At 42.8% G+C, this 17716-nt stretch overlaps 2 protein-coding genes across 2 annotated transcripts; one reads left to right on the top strand and one right to left on the bottom strand.

The window, feature by feature from the left end:
- The first annotated feature begins 23 nt into the window (after positions 1–23).
- STKLD1 (serine/threonine kinase like domain containing 1) lies at positions 24–12840 on the top strand. Its single transcript, XM_077787901.1, has 19 exons — positions 24–124; positions 1243–1338; positions 1793–1837; positions 3110–3184; positions 3798–3902; positions 4089–4159; positions 4752–4867; positions 5234–5346; positions 5439–5599; positions 6024–6154; positions 6774–6857; positions 7520–7636; positions 8167–8301; positions 9187–9315; positions 10134–10271; positions 10816–10944; positions 11218–11355; positions 11679–11758; positions 12547–12840. The coding sequence occupies exons 1-19, from the start codon at positions 110–112 to the stop codon at positions 12607–12609; spliced, it is 1941 nt and encodes a 646-aa protein (XP_077644027.1). The 5' UTR covers positions 24–109; the 3' UTR covers positions 12610–12840.
- Positions 12454–17512, bottom strand: REXO4 (RNA exonuclease 4). Its single transcript, XM_021543562.3, has 8 exons — positions 17198–17512; positions 16403–16755; positions 15968–16120; positions 15042–15235; positions 14496–14584; positions 14215–14289; positions 13879–13953; positions 12454–13276 (listed from the first exon to the last, which is right to left on the bottom strand). Exons 1-8 carry the CDS (start codon positions 17393–17395, stop codon positions 13175–13177), a joined length of 1239 nt encoding a protein of 412 aa, XP_021399237.1. The 5' UTR covers positions 17396–17512; the 3' UTR covers positions 12454–13174.
- Positions 17513–17716: the final 204 nt, after the last annotated feature.

The raw sequence follows: 17716 nt of genomic DNA on the forward strand, positions 1-17716 counted from the left end.
CACGCCCACCGCGCTCTTAAAGGGGCCGCGCCGCCGCCGCACTCCCGTGGAGGGGTTTACACCCCTCAGGGCCGCGGGCCCGGGTGGGACGCCGGGCTGTGTGCCCAGCATGGAAAAATATGAGGTGCTGCCCCCAAGCTCAAGCTCTACCCGGCAATAAGCGGGGCGGGTGCAGCGTTGTGGGGGTGTCGGTGGTGCTGGAGGGGGTCTGTGTGGGGTACGTGGCACTGAGGGGGGTCTGTGAGCAGGGCAGGGGCTGTGGGGGTGTCAGTGATGCTGGAAGGGTTTGTGTGGGATATATGGCCCTGAGGGGAGGTCTGTGAGCAGGGCAGGGGCTGTGGGGGTGTCAGTGATGCTGGAAGGGTTTATGTGGGATATATGGCCCTGAGGGGAGGTCTATGAGCAGGGAAGGGTCTGTGCGGGTGCTGAGGGGTTTATGTGGGGTACATGGCCCTCAGGGGAGGTCTGTGAGCAGGGCAGGGGCTGTGGGGCTGTGAGTGATGCTGGAAGGGTTTATGTGGGATATATGGCCCTGAGGGGAGGTCTGTGAGCAGGGCAGGGGCTGTGGGGGTGTCAGTGATGCTGGAAGGGTTTGTGTGGGATATATGGCCCTGAGGGGAGGTCTATGAGCAGGGCAGGGGCTGTGGGGGTGCTGAGGGGTCTGTGTGGGGTACATTTCTCTGAGAGGGGGTCTGTGAGCAGGGCAGGGGCTGTGGGGGTGTTGTTGGTGCTGGAGGTGTTTGTGTGGGGTACATTCCCCTGAGAGGGGGTCTATGAGCAGAGCAGGGGCTGTGGGGGTGTCAGTGATGCTGGAGGGGTCTGTGTGGTTTATATGGCCCTGAGTGGAGGTCTATGAGCAGGGCAGGGGCTGTGGGTGCCCTTGGGGACATGGTGCAAGTGGCTCTGAGTGGGTTCAGTGACACTGGAAGGGTTTATGAGGGAAATGGTGTGGGTACCCCTGGGAGCAGCACAGACCACAGGATTGAGTGGGGTTGAGTGGCCCTGGGGCGTTGTGTGGTACTGGACGGGGTGTGGGTGCTCTGGGGGTGTTTTCAGCATGGGGAATGCCCTGAAGAGGAGGGAAGGGAAGGTCTGTGTTCCTCTCAGGAGCTGGGGGGGTCCCTAGTCCTGCCATGGGGAGCTGAAGGTGTTTTCTGTGTGGAAGGTTTCTGTGGGAGGGTTTTTTTGCCTTTGTTGTGCCCTAGCTGAGCAGGTGCTCTGGGTGTGTGCTGTGCCCTGCAGGTGCTGGAGCAGCTTCAGCCCGGGGCACTGGGCACGATGCTGGTGGCTCAGCTGAAAACACACCAGGGTGCCCAGAAGAAATATGCAATAAAGCAGGTGAGCTGGTGGTTGCTATGAAAACAAGAGTTTGGCATGTTTGTTGTCTCCAGGGGCACCAGGATAGTAGCATGAGACCCATGCTGGGCAGCTCAGCTGCTGGGTAAGAGTGGGCTTGTTATAGTGCTGATTTTTTGGGAAAATGGGAGATTCTGATCAGTTTAGTGGAATGTTGAGGCTCAAAGCGGGGAAAGGACAGCAGCCTAGTGAGGTCCCCACAGTGCTCTCACCTCAGCTCACTGCTGCCCTGACATTGCAGAAACACTGTGACACATGTATTTTCAGCTCTGTTTTACCCATCTCCTGACCCCAAAACTGGCCCAAACATTAGAGTTTTGACCTGTCATTGAAAATTGATGTTATTTGCAGTCCAGTCACCTTGGTAAGAGTGTTCTGGCTCAAAGTTCCCTGGTGTTTCTGTTGCAGTCTCAGCCCTGTCTTTTGTTTGGTGCAGGTTGAATGCATTGACCAACACCAAGCAAATGTGGCCTTGAAGGAGGTATTGTGCAGTCTTTTCTTTATTACTTCACTTACAAAGACCAAAGTCTTGATAGAAGCAAGTCTTTTATCTGCAGGGATTAGCTGAGTAAAGAAGTAAATCAGGTAGGACTATTTGTAGGGTGTGCTCTCTGCCCTCTGCTTGGGTTCAGGCCAGGGTTTGTATGAATTGTTGTTATTTATGGATATGTAAATTCAAATGGACAGTTCTTCTCAGAGGATAGTTCTTTCTCAGAATGGTTATTTGTTTTTGGGAAGCCAAAGGACAAAACTCATCCTTTCGGCCTTTAAGCTGAAGAAGAACCTTGGTTTGTTTGTAATTATTAATAACTCGATGTCTAGATAATATATTTCATGATATGCTCTTTTTTAGAGTGAATTATTTTCTCCCTTTTTGTACCCCTTTTTTTTTTTGGTGCAAACTTTGTTGTAATGCCTTGATTAAGTAGCATCAGAAATACTCTTAAAAGACCAAAAACGGTTTCAATAAAACAGTGGAATAGCACCTGATGGATGAGTCTCCCAGTGCCCAGTATGCACAGCATCTGGAGTTAGAAAAGAAGGTGAATGAATGTTTGTACAGATATCTTATCCTGGTCAGAGAGATGACCTCTTTCTCTACCAAATATGGCATTACCAGTAAAACTTGATCCAATTTTTCTGTTGAAATAAATATTGAATTACATCTACTAAAATAAATGCAGTTGTGCCATTTGTGAGCCTGGCTCTTTTTAGCTTTTTCTTTTGTGCCTGCACAGCCACAAACACAACTATAGGAGAGTAACCTGAATTCTTTTTATCTTCCACATAATCAGCAAATGTGCTGAAGTGGTTAGGATTTGTTAGAGCCCTGCACAGAAACCACCTTCAAGGAGATAAAAATCTCTCGTGCCATTATATTTGCTGAGTTCAAGCTTGCATGGAGGTTACAGGAAACAATAGCTGCACTTGAAAAATCATCCTGACTTATTCTAAGAAATGTTTTCAGGTCAGGATGTTAGGAACTGAAGAAGGAGGTGGTTCACACATCATCTTCCTGTGGATCAGTTTATATCTTTGAATCTCACAAAGCTGTTGCAGTAGTGGGTGAAATATTTTCCTTCTTTCCACATTTGTGTATCCAAATATTTAACAGAGCTGGCACTTCGGAAGAGTTTGATCAGAAATGTGACATGAACAAGTGAAGAATTGGCTTTGGGTGTTATTTAAGGTCCTGTTAAAGGGAAGGACTATGTAGCTATAGAAAGCTGTCTCTATTTTATCTTCTGTACAGGCAATGGATTTGCTAAAACTCTGCCATTCTAATATCTGTGCTTACAAGGAATTATTTCTCACTTGGAATAATGAGGTGAGAATGGAACAGGATTAGTTAAACTGGAATGTGTGGTTTATGTTCTAGGCACATGAGCCTATTCAAGATTTTGGGGTCATTGGGGTGGGATGCTAAAAAAGAAGGTTTTTTTAATTTGAAACAATCCTGATTTTTTATTTTTTTTTTTTTTTGACTCCTGAATACACACACTAAAAACTGAATATGTATGGATTGGAGTCCATCACATGGCAGACTCCCAGATTCTGATGGGAATTAGTGTGTAATTCTGATTTTCATGCCTGCATGAAACCCCTTCTATAGGGGACTATAAGAAGCTGAAAGCCCTGACTTACTTATTGGCACATTTTCTTCAGTGCTTGGACAGAACCTTTGATGATTTTATAGCTGTATAATTGATTTGAATCATCCTATACAGCTTCAGATAAGATGCTTGATAGTGGTGTTTGTTTCATTTGCTAAAACAATGAGCATGCTGTATTTTTAATGAAAGAAATTACATCTTGTCTCTTCTGTGAGAGAATAATCATCTCAGAAGCCTTTTGCACTGTGAGCATCAGACCCACCAGTTTGGTTTTGTCTCTGTTACCTGCAAACAATTCAGCAATTTTGGTGCAATGTTTTATTGCAGGTCTCATCTCTGTTCCTCTGCCTGGTCATGCAGCACTCAGGCCAAGGAGATCTTTCAGCTCTAATCAAGGAAAAGAGGCAGAAGTCAGAAAAGATAACAGACATGGTAAAAAGTACAGAGGAGGCACCTGTTTGAATTGAGAGACTTGTTGCTTTTATGGTATTCCTTCTTTCTAAAAATCCTCCCTAAATCCTACAAAGCAAAGGAGGGTGGTTTTGGAAGCTCACTTCTGAAAGATATTTGAAAGTTACTCTGTTTGTGTTACATTTTCATGTCTATTTCCCTCCACAGGTGATTCAGAAGTTCCTGGGACAGATGGTGGGTGCCTTGTTTTACATACACAAACAAAATATTTGGCACAGGTGAGCAGAAATCTCATTTTCTTTGTCTGTCAGGCCCTTGTTCTTTGCAGTGTTGGTTCAGCAGTGCTCTGAGGCAGGGAATTTTGCTCTTCCAAAAGTAGAAGCAGGGTGTAGAAGTTCCAGACTTTATAATAGGCTTTTTTTTTACTTCTAAATTTATCTATTTCCTGAGTATTGTCTGGAATACTTGTTTGGTTGAGGTATTATCTCTTGGTGTTTTGGTTTTTTTGGAATATTTAAAAAATTGTTAATCGCTGTAAATGCTCACATTTTGGTGGCTGTGATGGACAAAGTTTGTGGATCTGAATAAAAGACAACCCTTGCATTCCATGCTCAGATCAATTTGTATCCCAAGTACAAATTTAAAAGCATTTAGAGAGGAAAATAGTTGTATTTTGGTTGATTATCACTTGTATATTTAAAAAAATGAAAACCAACAGAACACAAAGTAAAAATATCCAAATCAATTCTCCCACCACCACCCCCAAAAAAACCAAACCAAACCTTCTGAGGGCTAAAGATGCAGGCAATTTTTAATTATATGTAATTAGACTCTAATTTCACAGGCTGACAGAAAATATTTGTGTTGCAGAAATCTCAAGCCATCAAACATCCTTGTGACTGGTGAACCATCCTTCATGCTGAGTGACTTCAGTACTGAAACACTTATGAAAGATGAGCTGAAATGGAAAATCAGAGTGGAAGAAGGTAGGTATTTGTTTTGCTATTTTTATTTTCCTACTGTATTTTTAAAAGGTTTTGGTTGTGGTGGATATTTTTATTCCTCAGAGAAAAATTAGGGAAGAGGAGAAAGTTATCTTCCCTCTCCTTTCTCTGCATTAAACTATTTGTCTTCTAAATAGGATTTTCATAGGCAGTTGTCTGCAGCTTTAATTGTGTTCACAAGTGAAAAATGTAGATATGTATGTGAGTTTCTGCAATCAATACAGCTGGAATCCCTTTCAGCTTTGTCCTCAGGAACATCTTAGGAAAATGTTCATTAGTTACAGTGTGTTTTGTAGTTTTTGGAAGCTCAATATCAGCAATGTCCCCATATGATTCCTGTTTCTACAGAAAGCAAGTCTTGGATGGCTCCAGAAACATTTGGACTTTCTTTCACTGAGAAATCCGACATCTGGTCCCTGGGCTGTGTCCTCCTTGATATGATGAGCTGCTTTGTTCTGAATGTGTGTAAGAGTGATTTATTCGGGGTTTTTGATCCTGGGCTCATCAGGATATCTGTGTGTGTGAGAGCTCTCTGACACTGTGCTCTTCCCAGGCAGAAGAGATAAATTCCTTACTGCAGAATATCAGAGAGGACAGCAGCTGCCTGGAAGGAGTCCTGACCCTGATGCAGGATGGAGAAAGCAGCTATTTGCCTTTCTTTCCAATTTTAGTGATGATGCTACAGATTGAGCCCAGCATGAGACCCACAGCAAGGTGAGTTCTGGCTGCCTTCCCTTGATTTGTTTTGTCCTAATCCCCTCCTATCTCTACAAATTGGGAATGTTCACTGCTGTTGGAAAGGGTTAATATTGCTTATCCTTCTACCTCAACAAACCGAGTTATTAAAGACTTGATGTTCCTTCAGAGTGGACACTGAGATGCACAGGTGTCCCTTTTTGCAGTTAGATCATAAATTCATGTTATACACAATTTTATGAGCCTGAACTTGATACCTAAGCATGGCTCGTGCAACATGAGCGGTTTGGAAGTAAATTGTTTAAGTTCTGTCAAAAATAATATAGTCTAGAAGTAATAGCAGATTTTTTAATATCAAAACGAAACAATGCCTGTAGATTTTTTCTTTTCTAAATTACCAGTTCTAACTCACTGGTGCTGCTTTTGTCTCTCAAAATTCCAGGGATCTGGTCACTGTTCCATTTGTTGGGAAATGCCTGACTTTTGCTGGTGACACCTCAATAAAATTAAAGAAGTCTCTGCCTCCCACAATAACAGATGAGCTCTTTCAGGGAGGAGTTGAAAGTGTTCTAGGTAATAAGGAGAATAAGATTAATGCAAAGGTGATTTTCACAGGAGATAGACACTTCCAGTCAGGATGTGTTCTACTTGGAAATAAATTCTTGGCCACTCATTTTACCTGAAATAAAATGGGATACTCTTTGGAGCAAGGAATTCTGTGTAACTTTTCCTCTAAATTCTTAAGGTTCTCAGCCATTCCTACTGCAAAAGTTAAACAGGGTCAGAGGTCATTCCTCAGAAAATTTGAGAGCTCCACTTATTTTATTTGCATTGTAACATGTTTCCTGATTCATGCCACAAGGGATCTGCTCCATTATTTTCCTTCTAAGTAAGGAAGATGTTATTTTAATCTGAAAAGTCTATTGGAATAAAGCATTTAAAGCTCCTATCCATGCTCTGGTTTAATATTCCTACAGGTCCTCAAAAAAATATATATAATGCTAAATACATTGTGAATCATAACACTTGGCAATATTGAAATGTTTAATGAGTTGGGGAGGAAAACTCTTTTCAGCAATCCCAAATTTGTTATTTTCATTCATATGAATTCACATCTTGCACAAAACAGAGACAACTGGAGTATTTTGTGTGTTTGTGTGGAATGCTTGAAAGAATTTCCTTGGTTTCTCAGAATTCATGCAGGCTTTCTGGGATATTGAAGAGGTCCAGGCTAAAGGCATTCAGCACCTTGCCAGATTTGTAGATGATGAAAGTGGTAAGGCACTATTTGATCTATTTATTCATTCTGTTCCTTCCTTACATTTTGAGATAATAGGAGGAGGAAAACCTTTCCAATGCCCATAAATGAGAATGAAATTGCTCTCTTCCTGTTTCTTCAGACCAGCAGCTGATGAGATTGTGTTAGTACTTGTTCTGTACATGCTTTTGTTAACTAGCAGAGGGGCTTTACTGGATCATAAAAATGGGCACTGGGGAAAAAAAAAAAAAAAAGTGATCTTTGAATTGGCAACAAACTGATATTTGAGGAAGGTAATTTCCAGAAGCCCTGGCATGACCTGGGGGTAATTCCTGGGGCTGTAAGGCTGGCAGAGCAAAAGGGAGCTACACATGGCTAATTCCATGTGTCTGTAAAGCTGTGAGGGTGAAAGCTGTGTATTTTCTCTGAGAAGCTGCAGATTTTTCAAAAGAAGCTTTCAGATCAAGGTTCATAATTCAAAGCACTGTGTTAAATCAGTTATAAAATGCTCTGTCCTTTGACAGCATTTTAATGCTGCCATTGGCTTATGATGTTAAAACTCAGGATTATTCTTAGCTTTAATTGGTAGGAGACATTTCCCACACAGATTAAAACAATTCACTCTGTTTGGTTCTCTTTGATTCAAGAACCTTTGTCAAAGAATTTCTTTTCCCCCACAGCATTCCCCAATCTGCTAACTTGCACAGAAGTGATCACTCTTGCCATGAAGATTCACACAGATTCTCTAGATTTACAAGTTGAAGGCTGCACTTTGTTGCTTGAAATTCTTAATCAAGGTACAAGTAAGACTTCCTCCTTCTGGGTCTTGTAAAGATTTCTGAACCCATTACTTGCTCCATTAACAATTTTAGGGGATGAATTCAAAGAACTAAAGGAAGTTAAGCATTTCTGAATTCTCATGACCTTTCTTCAGGACTGACATCCAGCAATTCTGTGTTAAGAGTTAATTTTAACTGTAGGTGCTGATCTTGTCCAACCAAGTTTGTTTTCATGTTATGTAGAATGTTAATAGGGCATAAAGGCTCTTACTGTTTTGGAGTTTAAATTTTAAACCATAAAAGTGTGTTTGGGTCTCTTGTGTGGCCCCTGCTGTCATTTTCATGGCAATTTACCCCAAAATCACCTGATGTACAAGCTTAAAAATGCTAAGAATTGAGTTTCAGGAAATTAAAGTAACTTCTGCTTATTTTATGTGATGAAATGCTGCCAATTGAATGTTTTGCTATGCTGATTGCAGGGCAGGGGGGTTCAGCTTTCATTCAAAACCACTGAAATGTTTGTTCTATTCCAATGGTTTTGGTGACAGCTCTGGAACAGGGGGTGATGATGGCTCTGGATGAGAATATGGCCAGCTGCCTGTTACACACAGTGAGGAAACATTCTGAAAATGAAGAGTTCCTTTCAATGCTCTGCACGTTATTGATGATGGTTTCAGCCAGTGGTGGGTCACCTTGCTCATTCTTTGGGGAACCTTAATTTATTTTTACTTTTTGAAACAAATCCAAGATACAGTGCAGAACTTGTGATTTCACTAAGAAGTGTGGATGTCTGTGGGTCATTATTAATTTAATAGTGGTAATATTGCTAAGATTGACCAGATATTGATAACACCTCTGAAAGTTTAAGATACAATGCTGAGGTTTCAGGGATTTACTGGACCACTATAAAAGATACAATTCTGTATTCCTCTAGGTTTGGAAACAAGTACAAGCTCTGCAAATAGTAGTGCTTGAGAAAATGAGGGCATAGAACCTGAATTCTATTTTGGACTCTGCCATGATGAATTGAAACCATTCTCCCTAACTTCTCTACTTTGTTTTCTTGTCTTCTGAACTTGTAATTGCTAAATATTTATAATTTTTTTAGTTGTTTTCAGTGTCAGTTCAACAGTCATCAAAGATTGTTTTTAGAAATGGTTACAGTAGGATTTAGTAGCGAGGGGGAAATCTTAATAAAAATAATTACAAAGAGTCATGTCTAAGACCCAATTATTTCTTATCCAGCGTTTCCTAATTCTGAAGCTTAGTTTGAATCGTTAAAATGGAAACAGGTGAAAAATTGTAATTGACACCCTCTCGGTTCCTTTCCTGCTCTCTGAATTCCAAGTCCATGAGGAAAAAGGATGGCCAGGCATGCATTTGAAAGGATCAGATATGTTAAGTGCATCTTGTTAAAGAATTCGGTCTGTTCTCTTGCTTCTTTTGTCCAGCTAATGGGCTCATGTTACCGGTCTGTTATCTCAGTTTAAACACCTTAGTGCTGCCCGTTTCGAGGCCACTGAGTGGGACAAAAATACCAGATTCTATAGAATTTCTGTGGTTTTCAGAAGTAGCTGCGGAGAACCTAAGGAAAGTTGGAATCATTCCAGACCTTCTGTCAATTTTAAGACGTTTTCTTCATAATGACAAGATCTGCTTCTCTTGCTGTGCCGTTCTCTGGAGCTTGGCTGTGAGTGGTGAGTAGAACACAGCGAGTATTGTGCCTGCACTCATGTGACTGGAGGGCAGCAGGTATTGAGCCTAATTGAGTTCAGACATTCCTGTCGCTGGGATTGGATTTTCTCCCATTCTTGTTCCAGGGAGAGGGAGTGAGATGATCTTTAAAATTCCTTCCAACCCAAACCTGATTCTGTGATTCTGGAGAGTTGTTTCCACAGCACTGTTACCATTACTTTGTGATCCAGAGTTAAACTAGATAAAACCAAAAATTAACCCAGAGTTTTTTCAGCAACCCTTTATGTAATAAGGTGTCAAATTCGAGCTGTTCAGGCCAAGATGTGATTTGATTTCATATTTACTGATTTGTTTCTGTGACGTGTTCTTGTAGAGGTGTGTGGTGTTCTGCTCATCATGCAAGGCTGGAAGCACAGATTGTGCACAGTTTCACCTGGTGTGTTTTATTCCCTCTGTGCAGCAAATTACCCGTTGGATTTATGGGACAGCTGAATTTCCATCCTGCAGCCCAGATCCTGTCAAAACTGTGGTTATTTTTGGAGGCTTCTTGCTGTGATCCCTATGCATAATTTAAATGACAAAGAACACTAGTTCCTGAAGAAGTTCAGCTTTCTCCAATAAACAGAATTATTTATTAGTCCTGTAACACTTGCTTTGGTTCTGTACATTTTTGATTCCTTTCCTCTGCTGCCCTCCAGACTAAAACAGTTACATTATTCCAATGTCAGCACTCATTAAGGTTTTGCTGATATAATTTGACATACAATGATATCATTACTTCATTAGATAACTCTGCCTGGTGCATTTCCTTTCTGTTAAGGTCATTCAGAGAATAATGCAGACCAAGCAGTGCTGGAAAGTGCTCTCCCTGTCACCTCAGCAGTGCTTCGGAAACACCTCCAGAATGGAGTCGTTGCAGAGTCTGCCTGCTCAGCTCTGTGGGCACTGGCACTCCAAGGTGTGTGATCCCAGTCCCCCTGTTGTCCCTTGCCATGGAAAAGGCTGGGATGTGATCCTGCAACCCAGGCTGCTGGGCTGAGGAGGCTCTGCAGATGGCAGCAGAGTTAGGAACTTACATCCTCTCCTGGTCACTCTTCCCTCTGTGGCTCCCCAGTGAAGCCATTTTTGATGAACTGTAGAAATTAAATCACCAGATACTGCTAATGAGGAGTCCACTGGTGGGCAGCTAATTTGCTTGGTTGATTTGGAACAGTATTTAATGTTAAAAAATAAATAATATTTCATTATCATTTGCACTAAGGAACCCATCTTTGCAGTACTATCTGTCTTATTTCTTCCTCATGCAACAATATTGTCACATTTACCTACTACCTGCCCCTGTGCCATTGTTCCACTGGGAGAAGCTGAGCAAAACGCCCACAGCAATCACATTTCTATTCTCCATCAGTAGAATAAATTGAGTATTCATGACTCTATTCTTTTGGCCTTAAGGATACTGAAATTTTGGGCTTGTCTGTGTGTTTTGTTTATTTTCTTTAAAGGTTGCTTAACTGACAGTGACTATGAACCTACAGCAGCACTTTTGCTGGATGCACTCAGGGTGAACCCAGAAAGAGCAGTGCTGGTGAAGAATGGCTGCCTGGCATTAGCCAGCCTTGTGAGGCTCTCAGGTAACATTCAGCAGTTCTGCTTTTATCAATTGCCAATCAGCTCCATCAACATGAAAACAACAATTAAAATAACTTCTGCCTGCATGACAGTGTCAGCTGCATATCTGGTCTCCTATTTGTTCCTAAATATGCTTCAGAATAGTTGTTAGGAAGACTGAAAATAATGGGCACTACTTCCTGAAAACGTGCCTTGAGCCAGCTGGTGAGGGGATGGGAAGCAGATCCTGCAGTCTGCAGCTACAAAGAGCCCAGCAGTGTTTGTGTTCCTTGCAGAAACTGCAGCTTTGGCAATCCTGCTGGACTCAGAGGGCAGTGGAATAGAGCTGATCAAAGATGAGTATCACCTTCATTCCAACGAGCCAGGGGTGGCAGAAGCTCTGTGCCTGCTGATGAACGAGATGGTTCAGTATGGTGAGATGGCTGCTGCTGTCACTTCTTGAGTCTCCTCCTCTCTCCCAGCCCCAAAATCAGTAAAACCACATCAGCAGCTCTCAGGGACATGTTAGCTGCTCTCAGGAAACACTTACTTTGTGTCTGAGAAAGTTCCAATTCATCCTCTAAGAATTCACTCCACTTGTTCCAAACAACTACCACTCTGATGGTAAAACATTTTAACTTCATCTTGCCTCCTCCTTGTGTAGCTCTGTCCTCTCCCCTTTAGCCTGCTCCTTTAGCTCCTGCTCCAGTGGCACTTGTGCTATAACCATACATTTTCTTGTTCATTGGCACTGCAGATGAGGTTATGCTGTATATGAGGTCCCAGAAAATGCAAAAGCTGCTGTCTGAAATAAAACTCCAGTTTCCATTTAGCACGGTATGGAGAAGTCTCTGTGATAATAAAGTATATTAGTATATTATTTCTGGTGAGGGATTTGATCATAGTGCAGAAATTTAGAGAATTTACAGCATGTGGGGTGAAGAGTGAGTTTGTAAGGATAGTTCTAATTATTGAGAACAAGTGGTTAAAAGTTGTTTCTTGTTAATGCTGAAATTTTAAAAAATTATATTCTGGTCTCTTGCAACATTACAATAATTTACTACAGTCTTCATGCTAAGCCAGGATAAAGTTTGTAGGAATAAAGTCATAAGTACATTACACCCAAATTATTTTTGGTTTGGAAGTGGCATTGTTAGCAAATTTTAAAAAACCCTTCAAAATCTTTCTGACAGTTTATGGGAAGATTTAACTTAAATTTCACCAAGTAGTCACACTGAAAAATCTAGCAAAGTTATCAGAGCTATTTAATATGTTACACTAATATTTCTTTTGCAATGGCTTGCTGGCAAGAAACCATTAATTTGGTTTGTTCATCAAGCCAATAAAACTGGTTAGTCTTAATTTTGCTGATTTTAGTTATGTATTTACAGAATTGTTTTCAAAAGTCTCCTCCAGGCATTGCCTGAACCCCTTCAATGAACACTGCAGCCACAAGGTAGCACAGAAAAAAAATAACCACAGAAAGAAAGCTCCCTCTCCTGTTGTAACAACAGCCACTTCAAACACCTATGTTGGACACATTGTTTTTATTAATAAATGAATACAAAAAGAAGTGGAGCAACAAGGTAATCTTTTGTTTGACATTTTTTAACATTTCCCTCCAGAAGATTCAGACCCTGGTGAACGCAACACTTTTGAAACTGAGGAAGGAAAAACGTTTTGTCTGAGAACAAGACTTGGCCACTGCTGGATACAAAAGCCTGGATTCTTCATTAGAGGATTCTTCTCACCAGAAAAAATAATAATATTGGGCTAGTAGTAATATGCAAACAGGTATTTATTGATGGTTTGGGTACCACAATGGTGTAACTAACAGCAATATTTAAGAATTCACCTTGTAGTAAGACCTCACTTTGTGGACCTTAACATACTTGAAATAAAAATTTTAATCCTCCAAATTTTGACAAAGCAATGACAGTTTCTTCCTTCATCTATCATAATTTAATTTTTTAACTTATTCAGTGTCTATTTCCATTGAAGAAATTTAACTGATGAAGTTCTTCCCAACTGCAGGCATTTGTTACAAAGGTTGTTTGAACACAGTAGCAGACATCAGGCACAGGGCCCATCCACAGGGATACCAGCGGCACTCCTGAACTTCCAGGTTACTGTACCATTGTCTTTGGATTGATTTTATGAAGCGGCTGCTGTCAATTCTGACTTATCTTTAAATTTGGAATGTGACATCAAACCAGCAAATGCTGCAGAGATGAAAGATTCTACCCTGTGTTTTTAAGTTTTACAATTTTTGTTGTTAGCTTTGTTCTTAACAGCAGCTTCCCATTTCTTTTTCTCCAGGGTGTAAAGTCTCATAGCTGCTTGTGCATCCTGGATCTGAAAGAGAATAGACCAGACAAGGATGTGAGATAATAAGCAGCTAAATCTTCCATCATTTTAATACATCCTTCCAATTAACATTTCATGATCTCTTTTTACATTTAGGTCTGTGCCTACTGAAAGGGACAAATTGTGTATTTAGAGTCCAGGGCTCACCACAAGGCTCTGCATTTCTGATTGTTACTTGGAAAGTAGTAAGAGAATTTTGTCATTGACACAGTATCTATGAGCTCCCCTCCCAATTTTGCTTCCCCAGTTCATTCCTCTTTTCCATCCTCCTGCCCACTGAAATAAAGGATCTGCTGAGGTTCAGGTGTAGCCTCTCTCACTGTTTATCCTGCCACAGTGCAGCAGTGCAGAATGCTGCTTTTAGGGTAAACAGATCTTGATCATTACCTTTCCCCCTGGGAATTTTAACAAGAATTCAGAGTTAAGAGTTAACTTGTGCAGAAGTTGTTTACAAAATGAATGAACAGTGAGCGAGCTTAGATGACAACCTCCCTGCTGCTGCTGTCCAAGCAGAGCTTGCTGAGTTTCAGTGGGATGAAGGCACAGCACTGGCCAGAACCCAGAGCTGGATGATCTGAGGAGGCACCTACCGAGCAGTGCTCTGCTGTCTGCACCTGAACATTGAGCAGCTTCTCACACAGCAGCTTCAGGGATGGCCTGGAACTCTAGAGACAGAACACATCACAAACCATGCTGTCTCACAGGACTTGAAATAACACAGATGGGTGTTCTATAAAAATGTTATATTCTTCAAAGAATAGCACATCTTAGCCTCTGCTGGCGAAATACCAGGAATAATTAATGAATTAGGAGATCTGTGTGTGCATAGGTAGGAAAGAAGGAACAGGGTCAGGTAAAAGTAAGCACAGAAGTGAGTCAGCAGCTCTGGAGTCTGTTAATTGAGCACCTTCCCAGCAGTCTCTTACCTTGACTCTCTGTTTGAAAGGTTTGTATCTCTGTGTGTCCCTGATCTTCTTGTGAGGATGATCAAGAAGTAGAACCTAGAAGAAACCACATTTTCAGTTAAATGTGTTATTGCATGAAACCTTACAGAGTTGAATGCTGTTGTTTCCTCCCAACCAGTGTAAGAGATACTTTAAAGCCATGAAAGGACAAGACCCAGCTCATCTAGATGGGGGGAGGTTTCCAGCTCAGGTGTGTTCCCTTGATCCAGAATGATGTATCACAAACCTCATTTTCAATTTACCTTTAGGTCATTCCTTAGGGCGTGTCCAACTAAAATCCTTCCTTGCAGGATCTCAGCCACCTCCTTCTGAACAGTTTTAAAGTCTTCACCTAAAAATGCCACACAAGGAAACACTTTCCATGAGCAATCACAGCATCTTTTCTGGGAAGCAACTGTATCCTTGGAACTGTAGTTTTTGTACAGTACACTGAATTTCTGCTTGCTAGAACATAGAGAATTCCATAAAGAGAACAGCATAAAAAGAAAATGAACTTTTATACTATATTCCACCAGTTAATTCCTTCAAGGGTATAGAGAATTCTATAAAGAGCACAGCATGAAAAGGAAGTTATTTTTTTACACCATATTTCACCAGTTAATTTCTTCAAAAATGTTAGTGATCACTGTAGAAAAGTACATCTTCCCACAATTTTTCTTAGCATTAAGTTTAACTCAAATCTCAGCATTTTGTTTTCCCAAATTAGGTCTCAAACTGTTCCAAGCTCAGCCAATGAATCTTCTGTGAGAACCCAGTGAATTCTCCCTCTCAGGGGAAAGTCCTGGTACCTGTGTTGATATTCTGAGGCCGGATGCCGCTGACAGCTGTCCTGTAGTCTGTCACCTTCTCCGTGGGCTTGACATACTTGTCATAAACACACTTCCCAAACTGGTTAACGATGGACACCCGAGCCAAGATGCTGTCCTCACCCTTGGGGCCCACCCCCACCATCTCACAGTCCATGGCCACGGCCCGGGTCAGCCTGGAAGGCAAAGGGACAGCTTGGGGACACCTCTGCAGGCCCAGCTGCAGCTGACAAGGTTCACATTTGTGTGAGCAGGGCAGAGCCTGGCAGCAGAGGCAGGGAGATGGCAGCTCACTGTGCAGATCCCTTATCAGAAGCCAGTCTGCCAGCTGATATCATTATTATTGCTGTTTAATTGAAGGGATGGGACTAGAGACAGGTTAAAAACAATTTATTATTCAGATAAACATTAGTCTCAGAGGCTGTGAGATTTATGAGAGTAAGCAGTTATAGCTCAAGAGTAGTTATAAGTTCTTCATTACAAGACAATATATAACTTTCTAATCTAATGGACAGTTGCTACAAAGTTTATTTTGCTTTTCTATTACTTATTTCTACTGCAATGTGTATACTTTTATCTAATGGGCTGTTATCACGTGCACACACGTTTCTATTATAACCACTAAACTCTTAGCTTACTCTCTACAATTACACTCTTACATGATAAACCCTTCACTATCTTATTAATACAGTTTTTTACTTAAGGTATACTCTTACAACTAGAGAAACATAAGTTTATGAGTTTATAGAAACATAAGTTTTTCTGCTTAATGTCTGTGTACTTTAGTTTTACATTAATCTAAGCTTCTTCTAAGGCTACAGATCAAACTTTTGCCAGTGTCTCTGGCAGTTTCTATCTTTCCATTTCTCACACTCTGCTGCCATCCTTCCCCCTGCAGTGTCACTCACCCTTCAAAAGCCTTTTCCTTAACCAGCACCTGCTCCACAGACTGGGATTGTTCTGCTTCAAGTCCCAGGTTCCTTCTGGCAATTTTTGCTGCTTCAGGTCCTAGTGCTGCTTCAATATCTTTGGGATCAACATCATCAAACCAGATGTCAGCCCTGGGAAGAACAGATTTAATTACATTTAACAGCCTCAAAGCAATCTGGTGTCTGTTGTACAAAAAGTATGTTTACTTTCTAAACCAAGAGTTAAATCCTGTGAAATTTAAGTCCGTGACTGGCACCTCTACAGGTTTCTTGCTGTGTCTGAGGAGCAGGGGCAAAATGTTCCTTATTTCTTTCAGAATTTAGTCTGGAAAAGTGTAGCTGTTTGGAATATACCTCTCTGTGCTCTTCCCAAAATAAATACTCTCATCCAGAGCTGCTGCCTGAAATACTCACTCTTTGGGCTGCTGCTCCACGTGTTCCTCAGCTTTCCTCCTCTTATGTTTCAGCTCATCCTTCTCCTTCACAACAATGCCATTTTTCTTCTTTTCTTTGCAGCCTTTCTCATTGCTTTTAGTGCAATTTAAGTTCTTTTTTGCTGCAACCCCCTTGGATTCTGGCTTGGCCAAAGGAGGACTGGCTTTAGCAGAACCACTGTCCATTTTATTTGTGGATTTGGCCTTTACCACATTCCCATTGACTGCTGGGATTTCTGGGTTTTTGGCTGCTTTGAGTGGCTGCTTCTTTTTGGTGTCTGTTTGACCCGTGGAGATGGGCTTCTTGGAGTTATTTGCCTTTTGTTTCAGCAGCTAAAATGACATTAAAAAAATAAAATAAAAAGATAGATAAAGGAAAAGAGCCTGGAAAAGAGAAGCTTTAGAGTGACTTAATTGTGTCCTTCCAGTGCCTAAATGGAGCCTCCAAGAAAGGGAGAGAGGAACTATTCACAAGAGCCTGGAGTGACAGGACAAAGGGAATGACTTCAAACTGCCAGAGAGCTGCGTTAGGTGGACATTGGGAAGAAATCCTTCTCAGTGAGAGCGGGCAGGCCCTGACACAGGGTGCCCAGAGCAGCTGTGGCTGCCCCTGGGTCCCTGGCAGTGCCCAGGGCCGGGCTGGGACAGTGGAAAGTGTCCCTTCCATGGGGACAGTGTGTCCCATCCATTCAGGCGCTGCTGCCAGCATGGCCCCGCTGCCTCCCTGTCCCAGCTCCCCGGGGCTGTCCCCACCGCATGCCCCGGTCCCCCTCACCTCCTGCAGCGCCTTCCAGTTGGAGGAGAACTCCTGCGGGTTGCGGGGGGGACCCGCGGCCGCCATGCCGGGGCCTTTCGAGGCGCCCGCCGCTTCCCCCAGGGCCTTCCTCTTCTTCCTCCTCCTCTTCTTGCCCTTCCCGCGGGCCGCACCGCTCGGCCCCGCCGCCGGAGGCTCCGCAGGACTTTGCTTGGCCATGCAGGGTCAGCGGAACCGGGATCGGGATCGGGATCGCGGCGCAGCGAGTCTCACCCGGGCCGGCGCTCCCGCAGGGGGACCGGCCCAGCGCCGCACCGCCCCGCCGGGGAACTCCGGCCCGCGCTTGGGTTCCGGGGCGGAGGGGGCGGCGGTTCCAGCGTTCCGGGGCTGGGGGATCGCGGGGTGACCGTCCCCCCTCCATGTAACCACGGGCGTGTCCGCAGGGCCCCTCGGCCCCCGAGCCGCCCCTCGGCCCCCGAGCCGCCCCTCGGCCCGCGGGGCTGGCGCACAAGCTGGAGAAGCCGCGGGCATTGCGCGAGG

This window comes from Lonchura striata, chromosome 22 (genome assembly GCF_046129695.1).
Source record: "Lonchura striata isolate bLonStr1 chromosome 22, bLonStr1.mat, whole genome shotgun sequence".
Classification (NCBI taxonomy): domain Eukaryota; kingdom Metazoa; phylum Chordata; class Aves; order Passeriformes; family Estrildidae; genus Lonchura; species Lonchura striata.